This window comes from Malassezia sympodialis, genomic scaffold (assembly GCF_000349305.1).
Source record: "Malassezia sympodialis ATCC 42132 genomic scaffold, msy_sf_14, whole genome shotgun sequence".
Taxonomy (NCBI): domain Eukaryota; kingdom Fungi; phylum Basidiomycota; class Malasseziomycetes; order Malasseziales; family Malasseziaceae; genus Malassezia; species Malassezia sympodialis.
Genome location: NW_017387812.1, coordinates 16,187 through 38,066, shown reverse-complemented (window position 1 = coordinate 38,066; position 21,880 = coordinate 16,187). Strand labels below are relative to the sequence as shown.

The 21,880-nt window shown below is 66.4% G+C and overlaps 15 protein-coding genes and 1 pseudogene across 16 annotated transcripts; 9 read left to right on the top strand and 7 right to left on the bottom strand.

Annotated features, from left to right (window-relative positions):
- Window positions 1-14: 14 nt before the first annotated feature.
- On the top strand, window positions 15-1,151 carry MSY001_2779 (uncharacterized protein; the record flags this gene model as incomplete). The annotated part of the gene is made up of 1 exon (XM_018884646.1): window positions 15-1,151. The coding sequence occupies one exon, from the start codon at window positions 15-17 to the stop codon at window positions 1,149-1,151; it is 1,137 nt and encodes a 378-aa protein (XP_018741285.1).
- Window positions 1,152-1,199: 48 nt separating this feature from the next.
- PGA3 (Aspartyl protease-like protein, predicted to be GPI anchored) lies at window positions 1,200-2,828 on the bottom strand (the record flags this gene model as incomplete). Its single annotated transcript, XM_018884645.1, has 1 exon — window positions 1,200-2,828. The coding sequence occupies one exon, from the start codon at window positions 2,826-2,828 to the stop codon at window positions 1,200-1,202; it is 1,629 nt and encodes a 542-aa protein (XP_018741284.1).
- Window positions 2,829-3,075: 247 nt separating this feature from the next.
- On the bottom strand, window positions 3,076-3,316 carry MSY001_2777 (uncharacterized protein; the record flags this gene model as incomplete). Its single annotated transcript, XM_018884644.1, has 2 exons — window positions 3,076-3,178; window positions 3,207-3,316. 2 exons carry the CDS (start codon window positions 3,314-3,316, stop codon window positions 3,076-3,078), a joined length of 213 nt encoding a protein of 70 aa, XP_018741283.1.
- Window positions 3,317-3,680: 364 nt separating this feature from the next.
- Window positions 3,681-4,153, bottom strand: MSY001_2776 (annotated as a pseudogene). Its single transcript is given in 2 exon segments — window positions 3,681-3,720; window positions 3,726-4,153. Coding segments are annotated over 2 exon segments (468 nt in total).
- Window positions 4,154-4,399: 246 nt separating this feature from the next.
- MSY001_2775 (uncharacterized protein) lies at window positions 4,400-4,616 on the top strand (the record flags this gene model as incomplete). The annotated part of the gene is made up of 2 exons (XM_018884643.1): window positions 4,400-4,527; window positions 4,553-4,616. The coding sequence occupies 2 exons, from the start codon at window positions 4,400-4,402 to the stop codon at window positions 4,614-4,616; spliced, it is 192 nt and encodes a 63-aa protein (XP_018741282.1).
- An 857-nt stretch (window positions 4,617-5,473) lies between these two features.
- Window positions 5,474-5,931, top strand: MSY001_2774 (uncharacterized protein; the record flags this gene model as incomplete). The annotated part of the gene is made up of 3 exons (XM_018884641.1): window positions 5,474-5,771; window positions 5,796-5,874; window positions 5,898-5,931. 3 exons carry the CDS (start codon window positions 5,474-5,476, stop codon window positions 5,929-5,931), a joined length of 411 nt encoding a protein of 136 aa, XP_018741281.1.
- Window positions 5,932-5,972: 41 nt separating this feature from the next.
- On the bottom strand, window positions 5,973-7,248 carry MSY001_2773 (uncharacterized protein; the record flags this gene model as incomplete). The annotated part of the gene is made up of 2 exons (XM_018884640.1): window positions 5,973-7,151; window positions 7,210-7,248. 2 exons carry the CDS (start codon window positions 7,246-7,248, stop codon window positions 5,973-5,975), a joined length of 1,218 nt encoding a protein of 405 aa, XP_018741280.1.
- A 120-nt stretch (window positions 7,249-7,368) lies between these two features.
- Window positions 7,369-8,388, top strand: MSY001_2772 (uncharacterized protein; the record flags this gene model as incomplete). The annotated part of the gene is made up of 2 exons (XM_018884639.1): window positions 7,369-7,585; window positions 7,610-8,388. The coding sequence occupies 2 exons, from the start codon at window positions 7,369-7,371 to the stop codon at window positions 8,386-8,388; spliced, it is 996 nt and encodes a 331-aa protein (XP_018741279.1).
- MSY001_2771 (uncharacterized protein) lies at window positions 8,389-10,207 on the bottom strand (the record flags this gene model as incomplete). Its single annotated transcript, XM_018884638.1, has 2 exons — window positions 8,389-10,154; window positions 10,183-10,207. The coding sequence occupies 2 exons, from the start codon at window positions 10,205-10,207 to the stop codon at window positions 8,389-8,391; spliced, it is 1,791 nt and encodes a 596-aa protein (XP_018741278.1).
- A 323-nt stretch (window positions 10,208-10,530) lies between these two features.
- On the top strand, window positions 10,531-11,883 carry MSY001_2770 (uncharacterized protein; the record flags this gene model as incomplete). The annotated part of the gene is made up of 1 exon (XM_018884637.1): window positions 10,531-11,883. One exon carries the CDS (start codon window positions 10,531-10,533, stop codon window positions 11,881-11,883), a length of 1,353 nt encoding a protein of 450 aa, XP_018741277.1.
- Window position 11,884: 1 nt separating this feature from the next.
- On the bottom strand, window positions 11,885-12,521 carry MSY001_2769 (uncharacterized protein; the record flags this gene model as incomplete). The annotated part of the gene is made up of 2 exons (XM_018884636.1): window positions 11,885-12,415; window positions 12,444-12,521. The coding sequence occupies 2 exons, from the start codon at window positions 12,519-12,521 to the stop codon at window positions 11,885-11,887; spliced, it is 609 nt and encodes a 202-aa protein (XP_018741276.1).
- Window positions 12,520-15,531, top strand: MSY001_2768 (uncharacterized protein; the record flags this gene model as incomplete). The annotated part of the gene is made up of 1 exon (XM_018884635.1): window positions 12,520-15,531. The coding sequence occupies one exon, from the start codon at window positions 12,520-12,522 to the stop codon at window positions 15,529-15,531; it is 3,012 nt and encodes a 1,003-aa protein (XP_018741275.1).
- A 63-nt stretch (window positions 15,532-15,594) lies between these two features.
- MSY001_2767 (uncharacterized protein) lies at window positions 15,595-16,608 on the top strand (the record flags this gene model as incomplete). The annotated part of the gene is made up of 1 exon (XM_018884634.1): window positions 15,595-16,608. One exon carries the CDS (start codon window positions 15,595-15,597, stop codon window positions 16,606-16,608), a length of 1,014 nt encoding a protein of 337 aa, XP_018741274.1.
- Window positions 16,609-17,981: 1,373 nt separating this feature from the next.
- On the top strand, window positions 17,982-19,691 carry MSY001_2766 (uncharacterized protein; the record flags this gene model as incomplete). The annotated part of the gene is made up of 3 exons (XM_018884633.1): window positions 17,982-18,329; window positions 18,354-18,440; window positions 18,465-19,691. The coding sequence occupies 3 exons, from the start codon at window positions 17,982-17,984 to the stop codon at window positions 19,689-19,691; spliced, it is 1,662 nt and encodes a 553-aa protein (XP_018741273.1).
- A 33-nt stretch (window positions 19,692-19,724) lies between these two features.
- On the bottom strand, window positions 19,725-20,488 carry MSY001_2765 (uncharacterized protein; the record flags this gene model as incomplete). Its single annotated transcript, XM_018884632.1, has 2 exons — window positions 19,725-19,733; window positions 19,835-20,488. 2 exons carry the CDS (start codon window positions 20,486-20,488, stop codon window positions 19,725-19,727), a joined length of 663 nt encoding a protein of 220 aa, XP_018741272.1.
- Window positions 20,489-20,598: 110 nt separating this feature from the next.
- MSY001_2764 (uncharacterized protein) lies at window positions 20,599-21,876 on the top strand (the record flags this gene model as incomplete). The annotated part of the gene is made up of 1 exon (XM_018884630.1): window positions 20,599-21,876. The coding sequence occupies one exon, from the start codon at window positions 20,599-20,601 to the stop codon at window positions 21,874-21,876; it is 1,278 nt and encodes a 425-aa protein (XP_018741271.1).
- Between the last annotated feature and the right edge of the window lie 4 nt (window positions 21,877-21,880).

Below are 21,880 nucleotides of genomic sequence, written 5' to 3'. Positions count from 1 at the left end.
CACGACGCTCCGCCATGCTCGCACGCGTCCAGACGCCCGCGCTCCTCGCCGTGCTGCTCATTGTCGTGCCGCTGCTCGTGGCGGCAGCACGCGACTGGTACGACGTGCTGGGCGTGTCGCGGCATGCCTCCGAGCGCGACATCAAGTCGGCGTACCGCAAGAAGGCCCGGCACATCCACCCCGACAAGCACCCCGACCGTGCGGACGAGTTCATGGAGCTCACCGAGGCGTACCAGACGCTCAGCGACCCTGAGCTGCGCTCGATCTACGACCGCTACGGCGCCGAGGCGGCGCAGCAGCACCAGAACAAAAAGGAGAGCGGGCACCAGGACCCGCTCGACCTCTTCCGCCAGTTCTTTGGCGGCGGCGCCCAGGAAACGACCGCCAAGGGCCCCACCAAAATATACCAGGCGTCCGTGCCTCTCTCCGACGTCTATAACGGCCGCTCGTTCACGATTGAGCACGAGCGCATGGTCGTGTGCCCCGCCTGCTTCGGCTCCGGCGCTCACTCGCCGGCGCACATCCACACGTGCTCGCAGTGCCACGGCCGCGGCGTGCAGGTCCTGCGGCAGCAGATCATGCCGGGCTTCGTGACCAATGTCCAGATGCAGTGCCCCCACTGCCACGGTGCCGGCCGCACGATCGCAAAACAGTGCGGGCGCTGCCGCGGCGAGCGCGTGCTGCAGGACAAGACGGACATCGAGGTCGAGGTCGAGGCCGGCGCGCGCGAGGGCTTCGAGTACGTCCTCGAGGAGATGGGCGACCAGAGCCCGGACACGGATCCCGGCGACGTCGTTGTCAAGGTCACGTCCGAGGCGGGCCCCGGCGACCTGCGCCGCCTCGGCCACAACCTGTACACGACCGAGGCCCTGTCGCTCCACGAGGCCCTCCTCGGCTTTGACCGCACATTCCAGCACTACGACGGGCACACGGTGCGTCTCCGCCGCGCGGACGTGACGCAGCCCGGGTTCGTGCTGCGTGTGGAAGACGAGGGCATGCCGATTCCCGTCGACGAGCGCGAACAGGCCGGGGGCCGCACGCACGGCGACCTGTTCGTCGAGTTCCACGTCGTGCTGCCACACCTCGATGCGCAGAAGCGCGCGCAGCTCAGCGAGGTGCTCGCGCCGCCCGTCGCCCACACGGAACTATAAGGACCCCTATCTTGAGTGTCTTGAGCTATCTACAGAGTACATATAGCGCTACAGCAACGCCGCAGCTACCACCACAAGGCCGAGGCCGACACAGACGGCACCCCGTACTGGGACCGGTCCGCCGCGCGCGCTACCGCGAAGCCCGCCGCCCGCGGGGCTCAGCGGCTGCAAGTGGTCAGGCACCTGGACCGAGGCGGTCTGCCACGACTTGTCCGTGTTGGGCTCGGGTCTGGCGAAGCTACCGCCACCGCCGCCACCACCCAGTGGCCCGCCGCCGTCGCCGCCGTCAAACGGGTTCTCACTCACACTCGACTCGCCCGACGGCATCGGCACGCTCGTGAGAGAGAGCGACTGGGCGCCGCCCTTGGGCAGGTCTGCAAAGCCGACACTCGGCGGCGACGAACCAAAGGCCGTAAACACAGTTTTGAGGAACGAGTCACCGACGATCCACGCGGGCATACGCGCCGAGTTCGTCGGGCTCACGAAGATCGCACTCACACAGCTGCTGCCAAACGTCGACGCTGGGCCCAGGTTCAGGTCGTCGTTCGATAGCTTGAACGAGCGCCCACCAAACACAAACTCGACCTCGAACGTTTGCTTGCACGGGAATGTATAGTACTGCGACGACTGGGGCAGCGGGCGCGCGCCAGGGATGATCGAGTGGATCTGCTCCACGAGACGCTGCGGGCCGCCGATCAGCGTCGTGCCGGTATCAATCGCAGCGACGCCCATGTTGCCCATGCTGATCTGCTGGCCATTCACCATCATCTGGTCAATGTCGACGGCCCAGTACCCCAGGCCATTCGGGCCGTACCCCTGCGCCAGCGGCACCCATGTCAAGTCGCCCGAATACTGCTGCGAGTCAAGGACACCCAGCGTAAAGACACCACCAGCGTTGATCTCGTTCGCGGACTTGACAGACCCAAAGTTCGTCGTGAGTTGGAACGAGAAGAGGTAGTCATGCAGCATGTGGCGCTCCGTCAGGATCTGCCAGAACGGCATCGTGCCGGTGGTCGAAAGCGTGTCGAAGCCCATACCCATGATACCCGAGGCGGGCGGACGGATCGTGTTTTTGGCCAGGTGCGATGCCTGTCCGAACGAGACGGACGAGATGTTGAAGTCGGCAAGCGATATGGCGTCCGTGGCCAGCGTGCCTTTGACGGCACCAGTGCCGTACTGGACCTGGAACGGCGTATTGGTGTCGTGGTACGTGCTGCTCTTGGACGCATCGTACTTGACCATCGCGGACGGACAATTTTGCGCGGTGGTGCAGGCGGCATCCGCGACCCAAAAGTCCGCAGATCCCGTGTCCAGTACTACATCCATCGTCTTGAGGGGCGTTCCGATACCGATAGGTGCAAAGTAATAGCTATCCGCGCCCGAGTCGCCAAGTCCCACCTGCTGGCGCTTGTTGTGCGAGGAATGGCGGTCCTTGGGGTGCGTATACTTCACGCGCAGCTTGGAAGTTTCTTGATCGAGCCAGTCTACCAGCTCGGACGGCTGCATGCGCTTGTTGCGAGGGTGCTTCGCCTGCTTGTTGACGCGGATCGGGACGCGCAGGCCGTGGGCCGAGACGGTCGGCGTAGCCTTGATCGGCGCCGTGGCCGTCGGCACGGCCCACGCACATGCGGCCATCGCAGTCACAGTGCCTACCAGTACCGAGATGCCTTGCACCATGGGGACGTCGAAGGGGGCTAGGCGGCCGGAGCTAGGCTGGGGCGTTCCAGTTTTCCGCGGCAAGGCGCAAATCGCCCGCGTGGCTGTGATTTGCTCCACCCAATGGTACACTGGCATTTTTGGGATTATGTCGCTCCGCGGCTCCAGCGGCGCCTGCCAAGCCGCCGGGCAGGGCCGCTAGTGAGGCGGACGCAATAGCAAGGTGCCAGGTAGTAGGCATGCACCACATCTATAGAGCTAGTAGTCTTTAGCCGAACATGCGGCCGCCGTTCGCGGCGCCGGCGGCCTGGCCCATGGCCTGCATGTGCTCGCCCACTTTGGCGTTCACGGCGAAGAACTTGCTGACGCAACTACCGTCAGCGGCGCCCTAGCACGTACCGGTCCACACATACGCTCTCGCCCTTGTTCAGGTCAGCCTCGGCGTAGCGGTCGCTAATGCACTTGGTGTGGCACGCCGAAACGAGCCGGTTGAACACATCCGTGATCATATCAAGCTGCAAGCATTAGCATGGTACGCTCACGTACCTCGGCTGTGGCCGCCTCAAGCTGCGCCGATGACGCTGCCGGTGCCGCCGCGCTCGAACTGCCACCAAACAGACCCATGATCTTGGACAAGACGAAACGGCGGCGGCCGACGAAGGCCACGCCAGGAGCTGACTAATGACATCCACGCGAGGCACGAGCGTGTGCACACCGCAAGTGATTCATCTATAGTAGGTATTTTGGGACCCGATGATGGCTAAGAGCGCCAGCTCGACGCGATCAAATAGAGACGGGCTCGAATCGCGTGCCAACCAAGGGGCGGGGTTTGGTACGCTCAGTCTGCAGAGACCGTGCGCTAAGACGAGCGGCCTAGGCCGCCTCTACACCACACAGGTCCAGGAGAGCCGCACTTACTCGCGGCGGCCGAAGCGGGGCTGGAAGCCACCACTGGGCGCATCGTCCTTCTTCTCAAAGTCGCCACGGCGGCGGTACTCGCGGTCGCCACCGGCGCGGCCGCCGCGGAAGCCGTCGCGGTCACCGACCACGGCACGCTGGGGACGGGCCGGGCGCTTGTGCGTGTTGGGCACAATCTCCGAGGGGAGGTGCAGGTACTCACGGAGGTACTCGAGACCCTCGTCGGTGAGCACGTAGTAGTACCACTGCCAGCTGAACTGCGTGTGCACGAAGCCCTTCGACGTCAGCGACTGCATGGCCTTCACGACCTCGAGGTTAGGCACGTCCAGGTTAGGGTGCTTGATCTCAAAGTTCTTGGGGGCGACGAGCACACCCTCCTGGAACAGGGCCATGTAAATGGTGCGGCGGTTCTCCTTCGAAATGATCATGATGAGGTAGGCGCAGGTAGTAGACGGAGCCGCTAGCAGGCGCCGGCTCGCCTCGCCGTCCGTCTTCTTCGAGGTCACGTGGTACTCATAGTTTTGACGTAGCACGTGATCAAAGCAGGCCGCCGGCCGCGAGCCTTTTCCCCTGCGAGGGCCGCGCGCCGTTCCGCTCCAACCACATTCGCAAGGTGTGTAGCGCCGCCGCCGCCCTGGCGCTTCTTGGACGGAAACTAACAGCTTGGCAGCAAGATGGGTAAGGTCCACGGATCGCTCGCTCGTGCCGGTAAGGTCAAGTCGCAAACGCCCAAGGTGGAGAAGCAGGAGAAGCCCAAGACGCCCAAGGGCCGCGCCCACAAGCGCATGCTGTACAACCGCCGGTATGTATTATTGACTTACACACAGCTTCGTCAACGCCGTGGTCACTCCCGGTGGCAAGCGCCGTATGAACTCGAACGCGGACAAGTAAACGAGCCCCGCTCGGGTCCGTGTGGCAAACGCACGGAGCTGCTCGGTTTTACCGTATATCTATGCTCACAGCACCTGGCTGTGAGGCAGGCCCATGGGGTCTCGCCGCTCTGGCATCCATGTAGTCGGCTCTGCTCGGAGCCATAGTCCGGTCCGACGGCACTATGGTCGGGCGCCATGAAAAATACGTTACAGACGCACTAGCATACGCGCACCCCGCCCCGGTAGAGCGTGAGCACTGGCGCCGACTCGACGCGAGTATGCCATATGGCCTCGTAGTCGCCGCGCAGGAGCCCATGCCGTCCGGCCAGGGCATCGTTCCACACAAAGCCCTGGCACGGCAGCACCTGAGGCATCGTCGCCTGTGAAGTATCCACGGCCAAGTGCATCAAGAGCATAGGCAGTGGGCTAGAGCGCATATGTAGAAGGGTCTGCTTGCTAAAGCCAGACGCACTCGCCAGTATGGCGAACAGGGACACAGGTGCCGTCTGCGCACGCTGCTCCACCCAGCCTGCCCGCAGGAGGGTGCCTTCGAGCTCGCGCACAGTGGCCGGGCCGACCGGGCGCTTCTCCGCCTTGCACTGCACGAGTACGCGATACGCATCGGCCCCGCTGGGCCCCGGCGCCCACCATCCCCGAAGATCCACGCCGCGATCACCTGCACCACCGGTACGATGCAGCTTCATGCCCATCCACGACTCGAGCGTGCGGAGGCAGGCCAGCTCGTAGGCGGCGCCACGACACGCCGCCGACGTGGCCATCGCCGTAGTCACTCGGTGGGGCAGCGCCGGGGCGCCTCGTGCACGTGCAGCGTAGTGCCTCCACCGCGTCGCGCCGCACCGCGACGGTTGGCACACCATGGCACCGCCGGCCCCGCACCGCGCGAGCATGGCGCCACGGGCCTCTCAGGCCTCGCGCACACGCATGTCTATGGCGCCAGGGGCAGGGGGCGTATCGAGCTCGGTCGCTGCCCGGCTAGCCGCCAAGCAGGCGGAATTGCAGGCCCTCCAGCATCTGCGTGCCGAGTCGGCGCGTCTTGCGCAGGAGCTCACGGACCTGAGCGAGCGCGTCGATACACTTGTGACAGGTGGACAGACCATTGCGTCTGTGATGGCGAGCTGGCAAGGCGTGTTCCGAGCGATCCAATTGGCCCAAGGTACGTGCGCCTCTCTAATCGCAGCGGCCATGTCCAAATCCGACGCTGATCCGGCAGCCGATGCCACGTCCGCGCACCAGCATCCGACGGAGCAGGCTCTCTCGTTGGACACACGGACTGTTCCAGAAACGCTTGTGCGTATTCCACTGCAGGCGGTTGAGACGAGCACTTCGGCGCCATAGACGCCCTATATAGCCTCAACTAGGACGAGGCCCGACGCGGCCACAACGCACTGCCCCAGCGATGGAAGAGCGCGCGCCACCAAGAGGGCCCCGAAAATGTATACACGCGGCGGCACGCGGGCCACCACCAGGTGCTCGGCTGGCGCTGGCGCAGGAGAGTATCGGCGACCTGGCGCAGAACGAGCTGGACCTTGGCCTCGGTGCTGACGCGGAACGTGGTCCAGTGCACTGGGCGCGAGGGGCCTGCAGTCGCAGTCGGTGCGCGCTCGCCCTGCACATGCTCGCGGCGCATCGTCTCAAAACCGGCTTGCGCAGCCTGCGCCACGACATGGGCGGCGCCACGCGCCCGCACGCCCAGCTTTTTGCCGGGCATAGATACGATATGGACGAGGAGAGCTGGTCCATCGCTGGGCGAGCGGTTTGGCGAGGGGATCGCGAGTTGGAGCAGGCGGCGGAGCATGCTGAGCGGCACAGTGACGTGACGATGCAGTGCGCGGTCCAAGTCGTCCTGCCCGAGCTGCGGGAGTGGCCCCCCGCCGAGCATCGGCGCATGGTGCGGCACATCTGCAAGGAAGCTGAGCGTATTCACAACGCCAATGAGGCGCACATTTTGGCCGGGCTTGGGGTACGGGTCGCCGGGGCTGTTTAGCGGGAAGCGCAGGCACAGCGTCGAGTGCACAGTGTGCACCCACTGCGACTCGGTTTTCTCGGTGGCCGACGTTACGTCCCACACAAAGGCGCGCACATAGCCCTGGGAGGCCGGCGGCACGGCGCGCTCAAGGTCCACACGCGCATCATTGGTTGCCACGGACGTGAGCACAATAAGCTCGCGCGCAGCGAGATGCAGCACGAGGGCGCGCCCGAGTGGCGTATCACCACCGAGCACAATGACAGCCTCGTTGCGTGCGCCGTCCGCGGCGATGGCGCCACGGAGCGGGGCCGATGAGGTCCAGTACGTATAAGCCCGCGGCACGAGCACGAGGCCCAGGCCGACGGCCGCAGCGGTGGCGGCCACCGCCGCGACTGTGGTGGCGCGAGGCACGACGACCCAGGATTTGGTTGGCACAGGCGGCGTCTGTGGCGGCGGGCTTGTCCACGACGGCAGCTTCTCCCACGCAGAGTGCAGCGTGTCGGAGAGGCCTTCCGGCAACGGCGGCCCGTACTCTTGAAGCGCATCACTCAGCTGGTGCGCTCCATGCTGTACATGCTCAAAAGCATTTGAAGCGGTATCACGCTGCGTTAGTGCCGCGACATACGAGCCAGTTAGCCGCCGAGTGCACGCGGGCTTCGTCCATGGCGGCGGTCTGAGAGCGGCCGTGTCGCGGAGCTCCACACCACGTGATGCCGACTCGCCGCGGCGGCGCAGCGTGTCGTGCCTCGAGCGAGCGAGCGCTTGGGCCGGCGACAGTGCAGTGATGGCGGGCGCCAGCGAGGCGCTCGACTGGGATGCGATCGTTGAGCAGACTCACAGTCCTCCTGTGACGTCGCTGGACACGCACCAGCGGCCGTGGGAAGTGGACGAGCGCGACGTGACCGAGTTTGGCGGCTTCTCCCTCGATGACGATGTCGACGTCGTTATGTGTGAGGTGTGCAAAAAGCCCGTGCTTCGTGAGGCGCACGCCTTTCATCTAGGTGCGTAGCGCCTACTGACGACAGAAAACTGCGCGGTGGTGCAGGGCATGGCCGATGGCCGCCTCTCGCCCAGCCTGCTGCGGGCGGCGTCCCAGGATGCGGGTGCCAGTGGCGATGCCGGCGCCTTGCAGGCGCGGCGCAAGAACCTGGGTGGCGGAAAGAAGAACCGCGGCCCTATTGACTTGGACCGCCAGTGCGGTGTCATCAACAACAAGGGCCTGCCGTGCTCGCGCTCCCTAACGTGCAAGTCGCACAGTATGGGCGCCAAGCGCAATGTCGCAGGCCGCTCGCAGCCGTACGATGTGCTTCTGTTCGAGTGGCAGAAGGCGACGAACCCCGCCTTTGTCGCGCGCCTGGAAGAGAAGGAGCGCTCGATCGCTGCGGCGAAGCAGTCTGCAGGTGCCAAGGACAAGAAGCGCAAGGCGACAGCGGACCGGCGCGGCGCGGGCGCGGGCGCCGACCTGACCGACCGCGACGGTAGCCTGCGCCTCGCGGCAGAGAACCCGGTGGATATGTACGTATCGCATGCGTCGTTCCAGGACGTCGATACGGAGATGCGGCACGTCCTCGAGACGATTCACATGTCTGCAACGCGTGAGCGCACTACGATTTTGCCGCTCGCGACGCGCAGCCTCGCGGGACAGTATACAACGCGCATGAAGCGCTTCCGTGTGCTGCGCCAGTATCTCGCGCGCGGCCTCTCGGGCACGGCGCACATGCAGGCGCGACTGAGCAGCGAGACGGCCGGCGCCAAAACGGTCGCCCAGGGCGGCGATGCGCCTGTGGTGGCGGCCGGTAAATAGTTATGCTTTCCTTCGCGTCTCGTAGTAGTGGGGCCTGTCATGAGCTGTGTGTACGTACGCCAGTTGCAGGAGCCATGCCTCGTCCACGGCTGTCACGTCGCGGATCATTGGCTGCGTTGTGTGCACGAGCTCCGTGTAGACGACCCAGCGGCTGGGCGGGGTGCGCGTAAAGTACACAGACGACGGATGCGCATGCAGCGTCGTGCCGTGTAGTGTGCGGAACGTGCCGTCCGGCATCCACTGCGCCGTCTGCTGGAAAAAGCCAGCGGCGAGGCAGTAGCGCAGCTGCGTCGCATCGTGCGAGGCGCGCAGCGGGAGGCGCCAGTGCAGCGTGACGTACTGAGCGAGCTGGGCGCGGATTGCCTGCGCCCGCTTGAGCGTCGCATAGTTCAGCGCGTGCCGCGCCGCCCACGCCGCTGAGCAGCGGCCCTGCTGCGGATCGACAAACGCATCGTACACGTTGAGAAGGGTGAGCGCATCGCCCTCCTCGGCGACGAACTTGCGGCGCGCAATCTCCGCACGCGGGTCGGCGGCGCGGTGGTCCGAGTGCAAGAACGGCGTGGCCACGGAGAGCATCGCGGCGATCGTCACGAGCTCGTCCGCACAGCCCCGCTGCGCCCCCCAAAGCACGGCGCGCGCCATCATCGGCTCGAGCGGCGCCTCGGCCAGCTGCTCGCCTAGCGGCAAGAGGCGCCCATACTCGTCGAGCGCCTGCATACTCGCTAGGAACGTCAGGGCCCGCGCCATGTGCGCAGCGGGCGGGGCGGGCGGCACAAACTCAAAGCGCGCGAGGTTGTCGATGCCCAGTGCCTTGAGCTGCAGCAGGTACATGGCCAGGTCACACCGCACAAGCTCCGGCGTATCGGCCGCCGGCATCTGCGCGAGCTGCGACGCAGGGTACAGTCGCAAGCACTTGCCCGGCGCCGTGCGCCCCGCCCGTCCTGCGCGCTGAAAGGCCGCGGCACGCGACGTAGGGCGCGTCGCGAGGGTATCTAAGCCCGTGGCAGGGTCGCGCATGCGCACCTTGACGAGGCCGGCGTCCACGACGAAGCGCACGCCATCGATCGTGACACTCGTCTCGGCCACGTTCGTGGCAACGACGACTTTGCGTGTGCCGCGTGGCGCGGGCGCCAGCGCCGCGCGCTGCTCGTCGAGGGCAAGCGAGGCGTACAGGGGCAGCAGGTGCAGGCGCAGACCGCCCGGTGGCGCCTGGGCCTGCCGGTCCGCGAGCGCCTGCAGCGTCGCATCAATATCGTCGCGCCCGGTGAGAAACACGAGAATGTCGCCGGCGGGCTCGGCGATGTGCAGCGCCCATACGGCGTCCACCGCCGCCGCGACATAGTCGCGGACCGGCGCGGCGGTGTACGCCACGTCCACAGGGAAGGTGCGGCCCTCGATCGAGAGGATCGTAGAGACGGCCTCGGACGTGCCGTGCGCCGCGTCAAAGTAGCGCGCAAACGCCTCGGCGTCCATCGTCGCACTCGCGAGAATCATGCGCAGGTCCGGGCGCTTGCGCCGGATCTTCTGGAGAAGAGCGATGAGCAGGTCCGTGTATGCGCCACGCTCGTGTGCCTCGTCGACCATAATGACGCTGTACCGCGAGAGCAGCGGGTCGCTGAGGCACTCGCGGAAGAGGAGGCCCGGCGTCGTGTACCGCACGCGCGTGCGCGTAGGGTGCGTGCAGTCCTCGAAGCGCACCGCGTAGCCGATCACGTCGCCCAGGCAGGTGTGCGTTTCGTCGGCGACGCGCGCTGCGACGGACGAGGCTGCGACGCGCCGCGGCTGCGTACATACCACCTGCCGCTGCTCGGCGGCCCATCCCGCTTCAAGCAAGAACTGGGGGATTTCTGTGTGAGTGCGTGGACGTACGTGTCGTCTTGCCGCATCCCGTGTGGCCCACCACGACCACCACAGGGTACCGTTCGACCAGCGCGAGCAGGGCCTGGCGGTAGCGATGTACGGGCAGGCGCGTGCGCTCAACGCCGCTGCCCACGAGTGCGACTGCGTCCAGCGCGCCATCGTCGCCGCGGTCCAGGTCACTCGCTGCGTCAGTCGCCCCCACGTACCGGGCCGCTGCGCGCCGGGCTTCCAAAAGGCCATCGAGGCGCGTAGGTCGCGCCAGGCTCGCCGTTGCCTCCACTTATGCCGCCGCCCCTCGCTGCGCAGCTCGCCGCGCTGCCCGAGGCGGGCACGTCCGAGCTCGTGTCGCTCTATGCGGACATGAGCGGGCAGCGGCACAGCAATACGGGTGCGTTTCGGCAGCGCCTCGCGTGGTGGGCGTCCACGCTCGAGCGCGCATGCTGGGAACAATGGGACCGACCGAGCACGCCCCTCGTCCTCCGCGTCGACGCCGACATGCCGAATCGGTGGGCCATGGATTCGGCAGGGCGCCCACTTTGCCTAGCCGTCGTTGTTGTACGTGTGCGCTACTCACCACAGGAAGAGCTCGCGCGGCAGCGCCGATTGATACGGGTCGACGAATATGGGGCGTCGTCCGTTGGTCGCCTCGCGCGCGCGGTGCGCGCGCTCGGAGCGCCGGCGTGGCGTTGGCTCACGGCGTCGGATGACAGTACGTCAGACGAGGCGCTTTGGCCCGCAGTGCAGGGCGCGTGGGTCGTCGTTGCGAACGTGGAGCGCGCCGCGCAACGGTACCTGTCGTCGCTGCCGGCCCACCGCACCCTGTTTGAGTCGGTCGTGTCGCGCGCCGAGCTGCAAGCGCATGTAGCCGAGATGGTGCCGGGTCTTGGCGAGACGGATCTGGACGTGCTGCTCACGTATCTCGAGCGCGATCGTCACGCGATCGCTGTCGATGGCGACGTGGTCAAACTGGTGTATGGCCGCGCCGACGCGCGCGGCATTGGCGAGCAGGAGCGCGGGATTCATGCTACGAAGCAGGCACACGCGCAGCTGTCGCGCCAGGTGGACGAGCTGCGTGTCCGCATCGAGCGCGCACAGGCTCAGGCAGCAGACGCGGTGCGCACCAAGGCGCCACGCACCGTGGCCACATCGTGCTTGCGCACGAAGAAGCAGCTCGAGGATATGTTGACGAAGCGCGTCGGTGCTCTCGAGACGATCAGCGCACTCCTCCTGCAGATGGAGCAGGCGACAGGCGATGCGGCTATTCTGCGCACATACGAGGCATCGGAGCGCACGCTGCGCTCGATCCTCGCGGACCCTGCGCTGCAGCCGGAGCGTGTTGATGCCGTGGTCGACGGGCTGGCTGACGCGCTCCATGCGCAGGAAGAGGTGCACGAGGCCATGCAGGTGGCGCCACCAGCGGATACGGACGACCTGGCCGAGGAGCTCGCGGCCCTGCAGCTGGAGGCACAGGCAGCGCCAGAAAGACCCGCAGAGGCACAGGCAGCGCCAGAAAGACCCGCAGAGGCACAGGCAGCGCCAGGAACACCTGCAGAGGCACAGGCAGCAGCCAAGCGCATCGAGTTGCCTGCGGCCCCACAGCATGCGCCACGTCAGCCCGAGGCACTTCTGGAATAGACTATGAAAATAGAGCATGGTATAGGAACAGCAAAAGGGCCAGCGCGCACACGCCGACAAGGGCAAGTATGCGCGTGTTGCGCCACCACATTTCGCGACGGAGGCTCACCGCGCGGCGGCGGAACGCGAGACTTTGGCTGGCGGCCGAGTCGGTGCGGTCCATCAGCAGCTCGATCTGCTCGCCGCGGCTCAAAATTTGCTCAACATTGCGTGTGATGACGTCCTTGACGCTGCCTAGTTCGGTCTGTGCGCGTTTGATGGGGTCAGCGTCGGGATCGGCGTGGCACTCGCGCCGCAGGGCATCGAGGGGCGCTTGAAACGCGCCGGGCGCCCCGGGCGTCGCGCGGTACGCCTTCTGCATTTCCGCAAGGAACGCAAATGGCACGCGACGACCCATTGCGGCGTCTGCCACAGCAAGGAACACGAGGCCGTCGTCGTCCGCCATGTAGTGGAAGAGCCACTGCTCGTAGGCGTACGAGAGGCGCGGCGCCGTGGCCGGGTCGATCTTCGCGAGGATCGCGGTGGCGGCAGTCTGTGTCAGTGGAGCCATGCCAACGTACTAGAAAGCGCTCGTGTTCCGGGTCATGCGACTCGACGAGGACATCGCTGCCGCGCGCTACCAGCGCAAGGACCAGCATGGCGCTCTCGGGGCAGCGCCACCGATCTAAGCTTCGCGGTCCCCGGTCACGTGCTGGTGATAAGCCGCGGGCAGCGGCCGGGCTCGCTTTAACGTCCGACATGAGCGTATCGGGCTCTGAAGGCAGCGATGCGACGGCATTCTCTCGTTCTAAGCGCTTATTTCATGTACTGAGGCATGGAAGGAACCGCGACGACGATAATGCCGCCCCTTCAGAAGACTCGAGTATGGTTTCGCGAAGCGAGATTACGAGTGCGTCGCTGCGCGAAGAGCGGCAGGAGCAGAAGCTCGCGGAGCAGCGGGCGTTCCAGCGCGACCTGCTGATGCGCCGGCGCTGCTCGGAGGAGATTGCGCGCATAAAGGAGACGGAGGAGCAGCGTTCCCGATACGGCGAGCTGGGTATGTACCACGACGAGCCGGAGGGGTGGATGCATTTCGACAAGTTGCTCTCATTGAATGCAGCCGTGCAGCGCGGCGATGCAGCGGGCACCTCTGCGCTTGGAAAGGAAGTGCGTTTGCGGGCGCGTGTCCATGTTATCCGCCACATGAGCTCGCACCTCGCGTTTGTGGTGCTCCGTGAGCACGGATTGACGTTCCAGACGGTGCTGAGCGAGGAGGGCACCGGCATCACATCGCACATGATGAACTGGGTGCAGCGCCTGCCCACCGAGACCATTGTGCTCGTACGCGGTCAGCTGCAGCGGCCGCACGAGGTGATCACCGGGTGCGATGTGACGCATCTGGAGATGCGCCTGACGCATGTGCATGTGGTGTCGAACGTGGAGAACAACTTACCGTTCACAGTGTACGCCGCTGAGCGTGCCTCGAACAACCGTCTCGAGGAGCACAGTGATCTGGACGAGAACGAGGGCGATCACTCATCGGCGTACGGGGACTCGGACCACGATCAGCACTCGATCAAGAGCTCGGTAAACACCAATGCGCCGATCATTACGCAGCGCACGCGTCTGAAGAACCGTTTGATCGATCTGCGCACGCCGACGATGCAGGCGACGTTCCACATTCAGTCGACCATCGGCCGCGAGTTCCGCCAGTATCTCCAAGACCGCAAGTTCACCGAGATCCACACGCCCAAGCTGCAGGGGGGTGCGTCCGAGTCGGGTGCCAGCGTGTTCCAGGTGGGCTACTTTGGGCGCATGGCGTTCCTGGCGCAGAGCCCGCAGCTGTACAAGCAAATGTGCATTGCTGCCGACATGGGCCGCGTGTTTGAGATTGGCCCTGTGTTCCGCGCGGAGAACTCGAATACGGCGCGCCATATGACAGAGTACACGGGCCTCGACCTGGAAATGGAGGTGAACCACTACTACGATGCGCTTGCGATGATCGATGGCATGCTGAAGCACATCTTTACCGTGCTGCGCACCGAGTGTGCCGAGTCGGTGCGGGCGGTGCAGCGCCACTTCCCAAGCTCGGACCTGCAGTGGCTCGAGCAGACGCTCGTCCTGCCCTTTTCCGAGGGTGTGCGTATGCTGCGAGAGTCCGGCTACCGCGAGGAGGACGGCAGCGAGCCGAGCGAGTTTGAGGACCTGGCGACGCGCGGCGAGATCCGCTTGGGACAGCTCGTTAAGGAAAAGTACCATACGGACTACTACGTGCTCGACAAGTTCCCGCGCAGTGCGCGGCCGTTCTACACGATGCCCGACCCGAAGGACGACCGCCGCACGAACTCGTTTGATATTTTCGTGCGTGGCCAGGAGATTTGCACGGGTGGTCAGCGTATTCACGACCCGCAGGTGCTGGAGGAGAACATCAAGCGTCTCGGCATGGATGCAGCGAGCCTCGAGGAGTACCTAGAGGGCTTCCGTCTCGGTGCGCCGCCGCACGCGGGCTGCGGTATCGGACTGGAGCGCCTCGTGATGCTCTACCTGAACCTGGACGACATCCGCCTGGCCTCGCTGTTCTACCGCGATCCGAAGAGCTTCCCCGCGCGACACACCTTGGAGCTGCGCCACCCCGAAGCAAGCACGAACCCTCCGCCGTGGCGCCAACCCTCTGCGCAGCGTTTCCTCACGGTCGAGCCGCCGGAGAAGGAGCTGCAGCCGCTCACCAAGCTCATTGCCAACTACGGCGACTCGACCAACACGTCGTGGCTGGATGCGCGCATGCAGGTGTGGCGCGACAGCGACACGGGCGCCGCCGTGGGCTACTGCCGCATGCGGCGCTACGTCCTTGTCATGGGGAACCCGCTGTGCGATTCGAGTCAGTACGAGCGTGTTGTGTCGCGCTTCCTGGAGTATGTGCGCGCCGAGATGCACGCCAAGCCCGTGTGGATGATGGTCGGCGAACCGATCGAGAACATCCTGGGCGGCCGCTTTGGATGGTGCTCACTGACGTGCACGGCGGACCAGCGCATTGACAACGTGCGCAACAACCCTGCGAAGCACGATCACGAGATCCAGCGCAAGATGCGCCACACGAAGAAGCTAGGCGTGTCCATTGACGAGGTGCCGTTCCACGAGAATGTGCCGAGCGCGCTCCAGGAGGAGGTCAACGAATGCATCCAAGCCTGGCAGAAGAGCCGCCGCGGCACGCAAGTGCACCTTACCGATGTGCGCCCGTGGATTGACCAGGAGCACCGCCACTACTTCGTGGCGCGCGACAGCGACAAGAAGGTGTGCGCGCTGGTAGTGCTTGCGCAGCTGGCGCCGGTGCATGGCGTGCAGGTCAAGTGGGCCATAAGCTTCCCCAACGCGCCGAACGGCACGATCGAGATGACGATTCTGCACGCGCTGGACACGCTCGGCACGTCGGCCGTCACGTTCGGCACCGCCGCGGCGACCCGTGTGGAGGCCGTGCATGGGCTCAGCAGCCTGGCGTTCCGGATGCTCTCGCGCGTGTACAATGGCGTCGCCGAAAAGACGCGCCTGCAGAACAAGACCGAGTTCCGCGAGAAGCTCGGGACGTACCGCGATCCAACGTACATCTGCTACCCGAAGGGCGGCATGTCCATGCTCGCTGTGCGCGAGATCATCGACTTTTTCCGGGAGTAGGGCTCCGTAGAACTACACACCTACATTCCAATGTGGCCCCGGCACCGCGCCACGAGGCCAGGCATGGCCGTGCACATCCTTGTCGTCGGGGCTGGCGCCGTTGGCGGCTTTTATGCAAGCCGCTTTGATGCGGAGAGCGCGCATGTATCGCTCGTGTGCCGCTCAAACTATGACGCGGTGCGTGAAGGCGGCCTGCAGCTGCGCACGCACTCGTTTGGCGATTACACGTTCCGGCCGCGCGAGGTGTACGCGTCGATCGATGCGGCTGGCGGCGCACCACATGCATGGGACTATGTCGTCGTTGCGACCAAGGCGCTGTCGACGGACGGTGGCGCTGCCGAGTTTGTCCGGCCGGTCGTGCGTGACAGCACTGCGCTGGTGCTCGTGCAGAACGGCGTCGACGTTGAGCGGCCGTTCCGCGCCGCTTTCCCGCACACGCCGATTATCAGCGCAGTGACGGTCATTAGCGCTGCGCTCGAGGGGCCCGCGACCGTCACGCAGTTCCGCTGGACGCGCATTAGTTTCGGGCCGTACGTCGAGGACCTGCGGGGGGGCGCCGAGACCGACGCTGCTCGCACGCTCCTGGCGCGCGGCGAGGAGGGCGCACGTACCATGGCCGAGCTGCTGACGCGGGGCGGCATCAAGGACGCCGAGGTGTACGATGCTCTGCACCTGCAGATGGTGCGCTGGCACAAGCTGTGCATCAATGCATCGATGAACGTCTCGGGCGTCCTCGCAGGCGGCCGCGGCAACGCGGATATGGTGCGTGATCCCGTTCTGCGTGCGCACATCGAGGCGTGCATGCACGAGGTGCTCGAGGCGGCGCCGCGCGTGTTCGGCCGCGCACTTCCGGACAAGCTGGCGACGCCCGAGGCCATTTTGCGCAGCACGGAGCGCAACACCGGCAGCCTATCGAGCATGGTGCAGGACTGGCTCGCGGGCCGCCCCCTCGAGCTCGAGGCGATCCTGGGAAATGCCGTCCGTCTCGGCGAGGCGCATGACGCGCCGATGCCGCGGCTACATGCGATGTATGCGCTTCTTCAGAGTGCACAGGCGCAGCGCGCCAGGGAGCATTAGCGCCTACATAGGCTACTTCTTCTTGCCCTTGAGCTTCTCAATGGCGGCCTTTTTCGCAGCGGCCTCTTCCTTTTGCTTCTGCTTGAAGGCAAGGTCCTGCGGTGAGCGCGCTGCACGTACGTCCTCGTCCAGCTCCTTGTTCGTCTTCTTTGGTGCCTTGAGCGGTTTCAGCTTGCCGCCCTGTCGTCCGGACATGTCTGCACGTGTCAGTGCGCCGGGCGTGCGACACCTACTGGTTCGGTGACGACCCTGCTGGTCAGCGCGGCGCCGCGGGGGGCGGCTGACTCAGCATAGCCACCAGGCGCCTGGGCGTGCAACTGGCAAGGTACTGGGCCGCCGCATGGTGGCGACGGCCCACGCCAGGCCCGCGTCCCACGATGAGCCTCCCCTGTGCGTACGCGAGCGGGCGTCCGCGGCGTGCAGCATCCGCGCGTGTCGAGCCCGAGTCCGATGGCGAGCCGCCTCGCACGCCGAAGCGGCCCCGCACGTCGCGTGCGCTGCACCGCAAGACGGACCACTCGGTCATTGAGCGCCGGCGGCGAGAGAAAATCAACGACCGCCTAGTGTGCCTGCAAAACACGGTGCCTGCATGCCGCCAGAAGGCGCGCGAGTGCCTCTTGAAAAAGGCGAGCGCCACGCCGATGGAGATGGACGACATCCATGCACGCATTGCGTCGGACATGGTGCTCGAAAAGCTGTGCATTATCTCGCACACAGTCGACTACGTGATGGAGCTGCGCGCCAAGCTCAAGGCGTACGAGGCGCAGTGCAGCTGCGACCCGAAGCTGCCCGTGACGCAGCGCGACGACGAGGCCCACTGCCTCGAGACGCACCCCGAGAAGACCCAGTGCGAGCGCACGAGCCCCAGCTCCCATACGAGCTCAGATATCAAGTCAGAGGAGGCATGCGCTGCGCAGGAGGTCGATTCGGTAGAGCTGTGCGATGATCCAGCATGCGAGCTCCCCGAGCTCGCGCCGCCCGCCGAGTCGGTCCCGCACTGCCACGACATGTGGGTGCGCCCGTACCGCCCGTGGGTCCCCTGGCACGCGCGCGCATGCCACATGCACATGTGCTATGAGCCGCCTATGTATGCGGCGCCGCCCGCCTACACGCCGCGCGAGTCGGCGCACTGGTGCGCCGGGCCGCCGCTGCCCCCGCCGTCGCGCGCGTACCCCGCATGGGACCGGCGCCATGCTGTGCCTCATAGCGTGCATCGGCATGCAGTACGCCCGCGGGCGTACGAGCGCCACATGCACCGCCCTGCCATGCCACCGCTCCAGCCGCCCGAGCACGACACGGCGCCGCTGCCGTAGCCCGTCCGTAATACCCTGTGGAGGTGGAGTCGAAGCGGCGGCCGCCGTGGATGCCTTAGCATGGTGCGCCTTGCCGTGCGCTGCGCGCGCCTTGTGCGCGCCTCTGGAGCCTGGGAACGTGCCGTGCACACCCCAGCCTATACCTCCAAGCCGTACTATGTGACGACGCCTATCTTTTACGTAAATGCCGAGCCGCACATGGGCCACCTGCACTCGTGTGTGCTGGCCGACGTGCTCGCACGCTACGCCCAGCTGCGCCGCCACGGGTGGTCCACCGAGGGCAGCGGCACGACGCAGCCTCTATTCACGACGGGGACGGACGAGCATGGCATGAAAATCCAGCGCGTGGCCGAGTCGCAGCAGGTGGCGCCGCAGGCATTGTGCGACCGCGTGAGCGAGCGATTCCGCGTACGTGCGCGATGCTGACCGCAGGACCTCACGCGCGCCGCGCATCTGTCGTGCACGCGGTTCATCCGCACGACGGAGAGAGAGCACGCCGTGGCCGTGCAGCACTTCTGGGTACGTGCGTGTGACTCACCGCAGCGGCACCTGCAGGCACAGGGCCACATTTACCTGGGGGAGCACGAGGGATGGTATGCCGTCTCGGACGAGGCGTTCTACCCTGCGTCGCAGGTGCGCGCCGTCCAGCACGGCCGTGAGACGGTGCACGAGTCTATGGAGAGTGGGCAGCGCGTGGAATGGACGCGCGAAATCAACTACAAGTTCAGGCTCTCGCACTTCCGCGACGCGCTCATCGAGTGGCTCACGCGGTGTCCGGACGCCATCCAGCCGCGCAGCATGCACGAGCGCGTGCTGGCCGAGGTCCAGGCGGGCCTCAGCGACCTCTCGATTTCGCGCCCGCGGCAGCGGCTGTATTGGGGCATCCCCGTGCCGGACGACGAGGCGCATACGATGTACGTGTGGCTCGACGCGCTCGTCAACTACCTGACGTCGCTCGGCTACCCCAGCGAGGCGTGCCCGCCGGGGTGGCCCGCCGATGTGCATGTGGTCGGCAAGGACATTGTGCGCTTCCATGCGATCTACTGGCCGGCGCTGCTCATGGCCGCCGGTCTGCCGCCGCCGCGCACGATTGTGGCGCATGCGCACTGGACGGTGAACAAGGCGAAAATGTCCAAGTCCAAAGGCAACTCGGTGAATCCGTTCGACGCCATCGACACGTACGGGCTCGACACGATCCGGTACTACCTGATGCGCATTGGCGGGAACATCGGCACGGACGCCGACTATGCGCCTGCGCTGCTCGAGGAGCACAAGCGCAAGTACCTCCAGGGCCAGCTGGGCAACTTGCTGTCGCGCGTTCTCGCGCCCAAGATCCAGCGGCGCCTGGCGCCGGGCAGCGACGGTGCGCTTGTGCAGCCTGCATGGACCGCGGCCGAGGCGGCGCTGCTGGCCGCGCTGGCTGCGCTGCCCGCTACGTGGGATCGGCACATGCAGCAGCTGGAGCTCAGCAAGGCGATGCAGGCGGCGTTCCATGCGCTCGCGCTCGCCAACGAGCTTGTGCAGCACACGGCGCCGTGGGCGGCCGATGCTCAGCCTGACGCGATCCACCGGTGCGTGTTCCTGGCGATGGAGTGCTTGCGTGTGTGTGGCACGCTGCTCTCGCCGGTGATGCCAGACGCCATGACGGCGATGCTCGATACGCTGCAGGTGCCCGCGGCGCAGCGCACCTGGGCGAGCCTCGCCGCGCGGCCCAGTGCGCTGCCGCTGCGCATGCAGGCCGACAAAATCCCACCGCTGTTCCCCCGCTAGCAGATGACGCAGTTCTTTGAGCCAAGCTGGGCCTTATCGCCACTGAGACACACATAGAGGCGCCCCGTGTGGGTCGACAGCTCGCACACGTCGCCGCGGCGGCCCTGCCCAGTCATCCAGCCCGGCAAGTCGGGATCGACGACCATCTTGGCCGTGCCGCGCTTCTTGGACGGCTCCGAGTCGAGGCGCTGCGTCCGCGCATGGACGAGGGGCGACATGCTAACGAGGCCCGACTCTGTGTTCCACCGGATGAGCCCGTTGAACGAATGCGGCAGTACGACGGTGACGTGGCCCGAGGTCGAAGCGGCTCGGATATGCAACGGCTTGCGCCCGACGTACTGCGGGATGTGCAGGCACACCGAGTTGTGCGTCGACTTGCCCGACACGAACACGGCCTGCTGCTGCATCGTCTGGAGCACCTGCACGGGATTCAGCCCGCTCGTGGCCGGCGCATCGTGTGGCGTTTGCGAGCCCTGCCCATGCAGCACCTGGACGGTGACGTTGATCGGGCTCGTTTTGCTCCGAAAGACGGCCGAGGACGAATTCTGCTGGACGTCCTCGGGCGACGGCATGTCATACAGCGGCGGCCGCATGTCCGGCACGCTCGGCCCGATCGCAAAGCGGCCCTTGATCGTGGACGACGGCCAGTCGATACGCAGATGGCGCACGGGCGGGTCCGTCTCCTGCCGCGCCAGCTCGCGCATCTCCGCCTCGGCAAGCCCCGGCGGCACAGTGTCGTCCTCTGTGCGCGAAATCATCACACTGCGCCGGTTCTCGCTGGTGCTCAGGTTCGACATGGTGGTGAGAGGGCGCACAGCCTCGCCAAGCCAGGGCCAGGGCTTGGCAGTCGGTCGGACCAATCGCCTCAAGGCCGATCAAATCGGGCGTCCTGTTCGCCACCTTCGCCATGCCTGCCTCGACTGCACCGCTGGCGGTGAGCGCCTGGGGGGGGACCGCGGCGCTGCCCTCGCTCGATCCAGCGTCGCTGTATGTCCTAGCGCTCGTACAGCTGGCGCAAGTGCCCGCGCACGCCGTCGAGCCGCCCGCGTGGTTCCACACAGACGCTGTGCCGAGCGTGTACGCCGCGCACACCGCGGAGGGCCGCGCGTATGCGGCCGAGGTGCTCGCGACGACGCCGGCAGCGGCGCGCGCATACTTGTACGAGCATGTGCCGCAGCCCGAGGCACAGCGCGCCGCCCGAGTGCATGCGGTACTCGCCCTGCTGGACGACGCCGCGAGCGACCTCGTGCTGCACACGCTCTTCTCGCTGCCGCCCAACTTCCAGAAGGTGACGTGCCCGGCCCTCGCCGGCTCGGCGCGCGGCTGGCCGTCGTCGCTGCCCCGCCGCCTGCGCGCGGCCGTGCGCGCGCGCCTCGAGAGCCCGCATGTGGCCCTCTGGGGCATTGGCGGCTCGTGGGAGCGCGAGGAACGCGCGCAGCAGGCGCGCTGGGACACGGCGGCCGGCCTGCCGGGAGCGCGCGACCCCGCCGCGCAGCTCCCCCGCGTCGGGTTCCGCGGGAACCCGGGCCTCGCGCAGGACATGCGCGAGCAGTGGGAGCGCTCGCGCCTCGCGTCGCGCGCGCGCCATGTGCTGCGGGCCATCCAGGCGTCCGTGCCGGACGGCGGCTTTGTCGCGGGGTGCGCCGAGCCGACGGCGGCGGATGCGCGGCTCTACTCGCTGCTGGCGCCGCTCGTCCTGGAGACGTGGCCCGTCGATGTGCTGCCGGCGCTGCTCACGTCCGAGTTTCCCGCGCTCGTGCAGCACACGCACCGAATGCACGCGCGCCTGTGGCACGGCACGCGCGGCTGGGCATGGCAGCGCGACGCATCGATGGCGCCGCCGGCGTCCGCATGGCTGGCGTGGCCGTCGCGGCCGGCGTGGCCGTCGTGGCCGCCGTGGTCGTCGCGCGCCAAGGACACGCGCCCGCTGCCGCCGACGCTGCGCTGGGGCCGCATGGCCTGGATCGCCTCGGCGCTCGTCGGCCCGCTTGTCTACCTGTTCGTGTCGGGCCTCGTCGTGATTGAGGTGGACGAGCCAGACGAGCTCGAGGAGCCAGACGAGCTCGAGGAGCCAGACGAGCCCGCGGATCCGGACGCGCTCGAGGACCCGGGCGAGACGCTCGGCGCCGACGAGATGGAGGATCTGGCCCTCGAGGACGATGCGCCCGAGGACGACGATGCATAGCCTC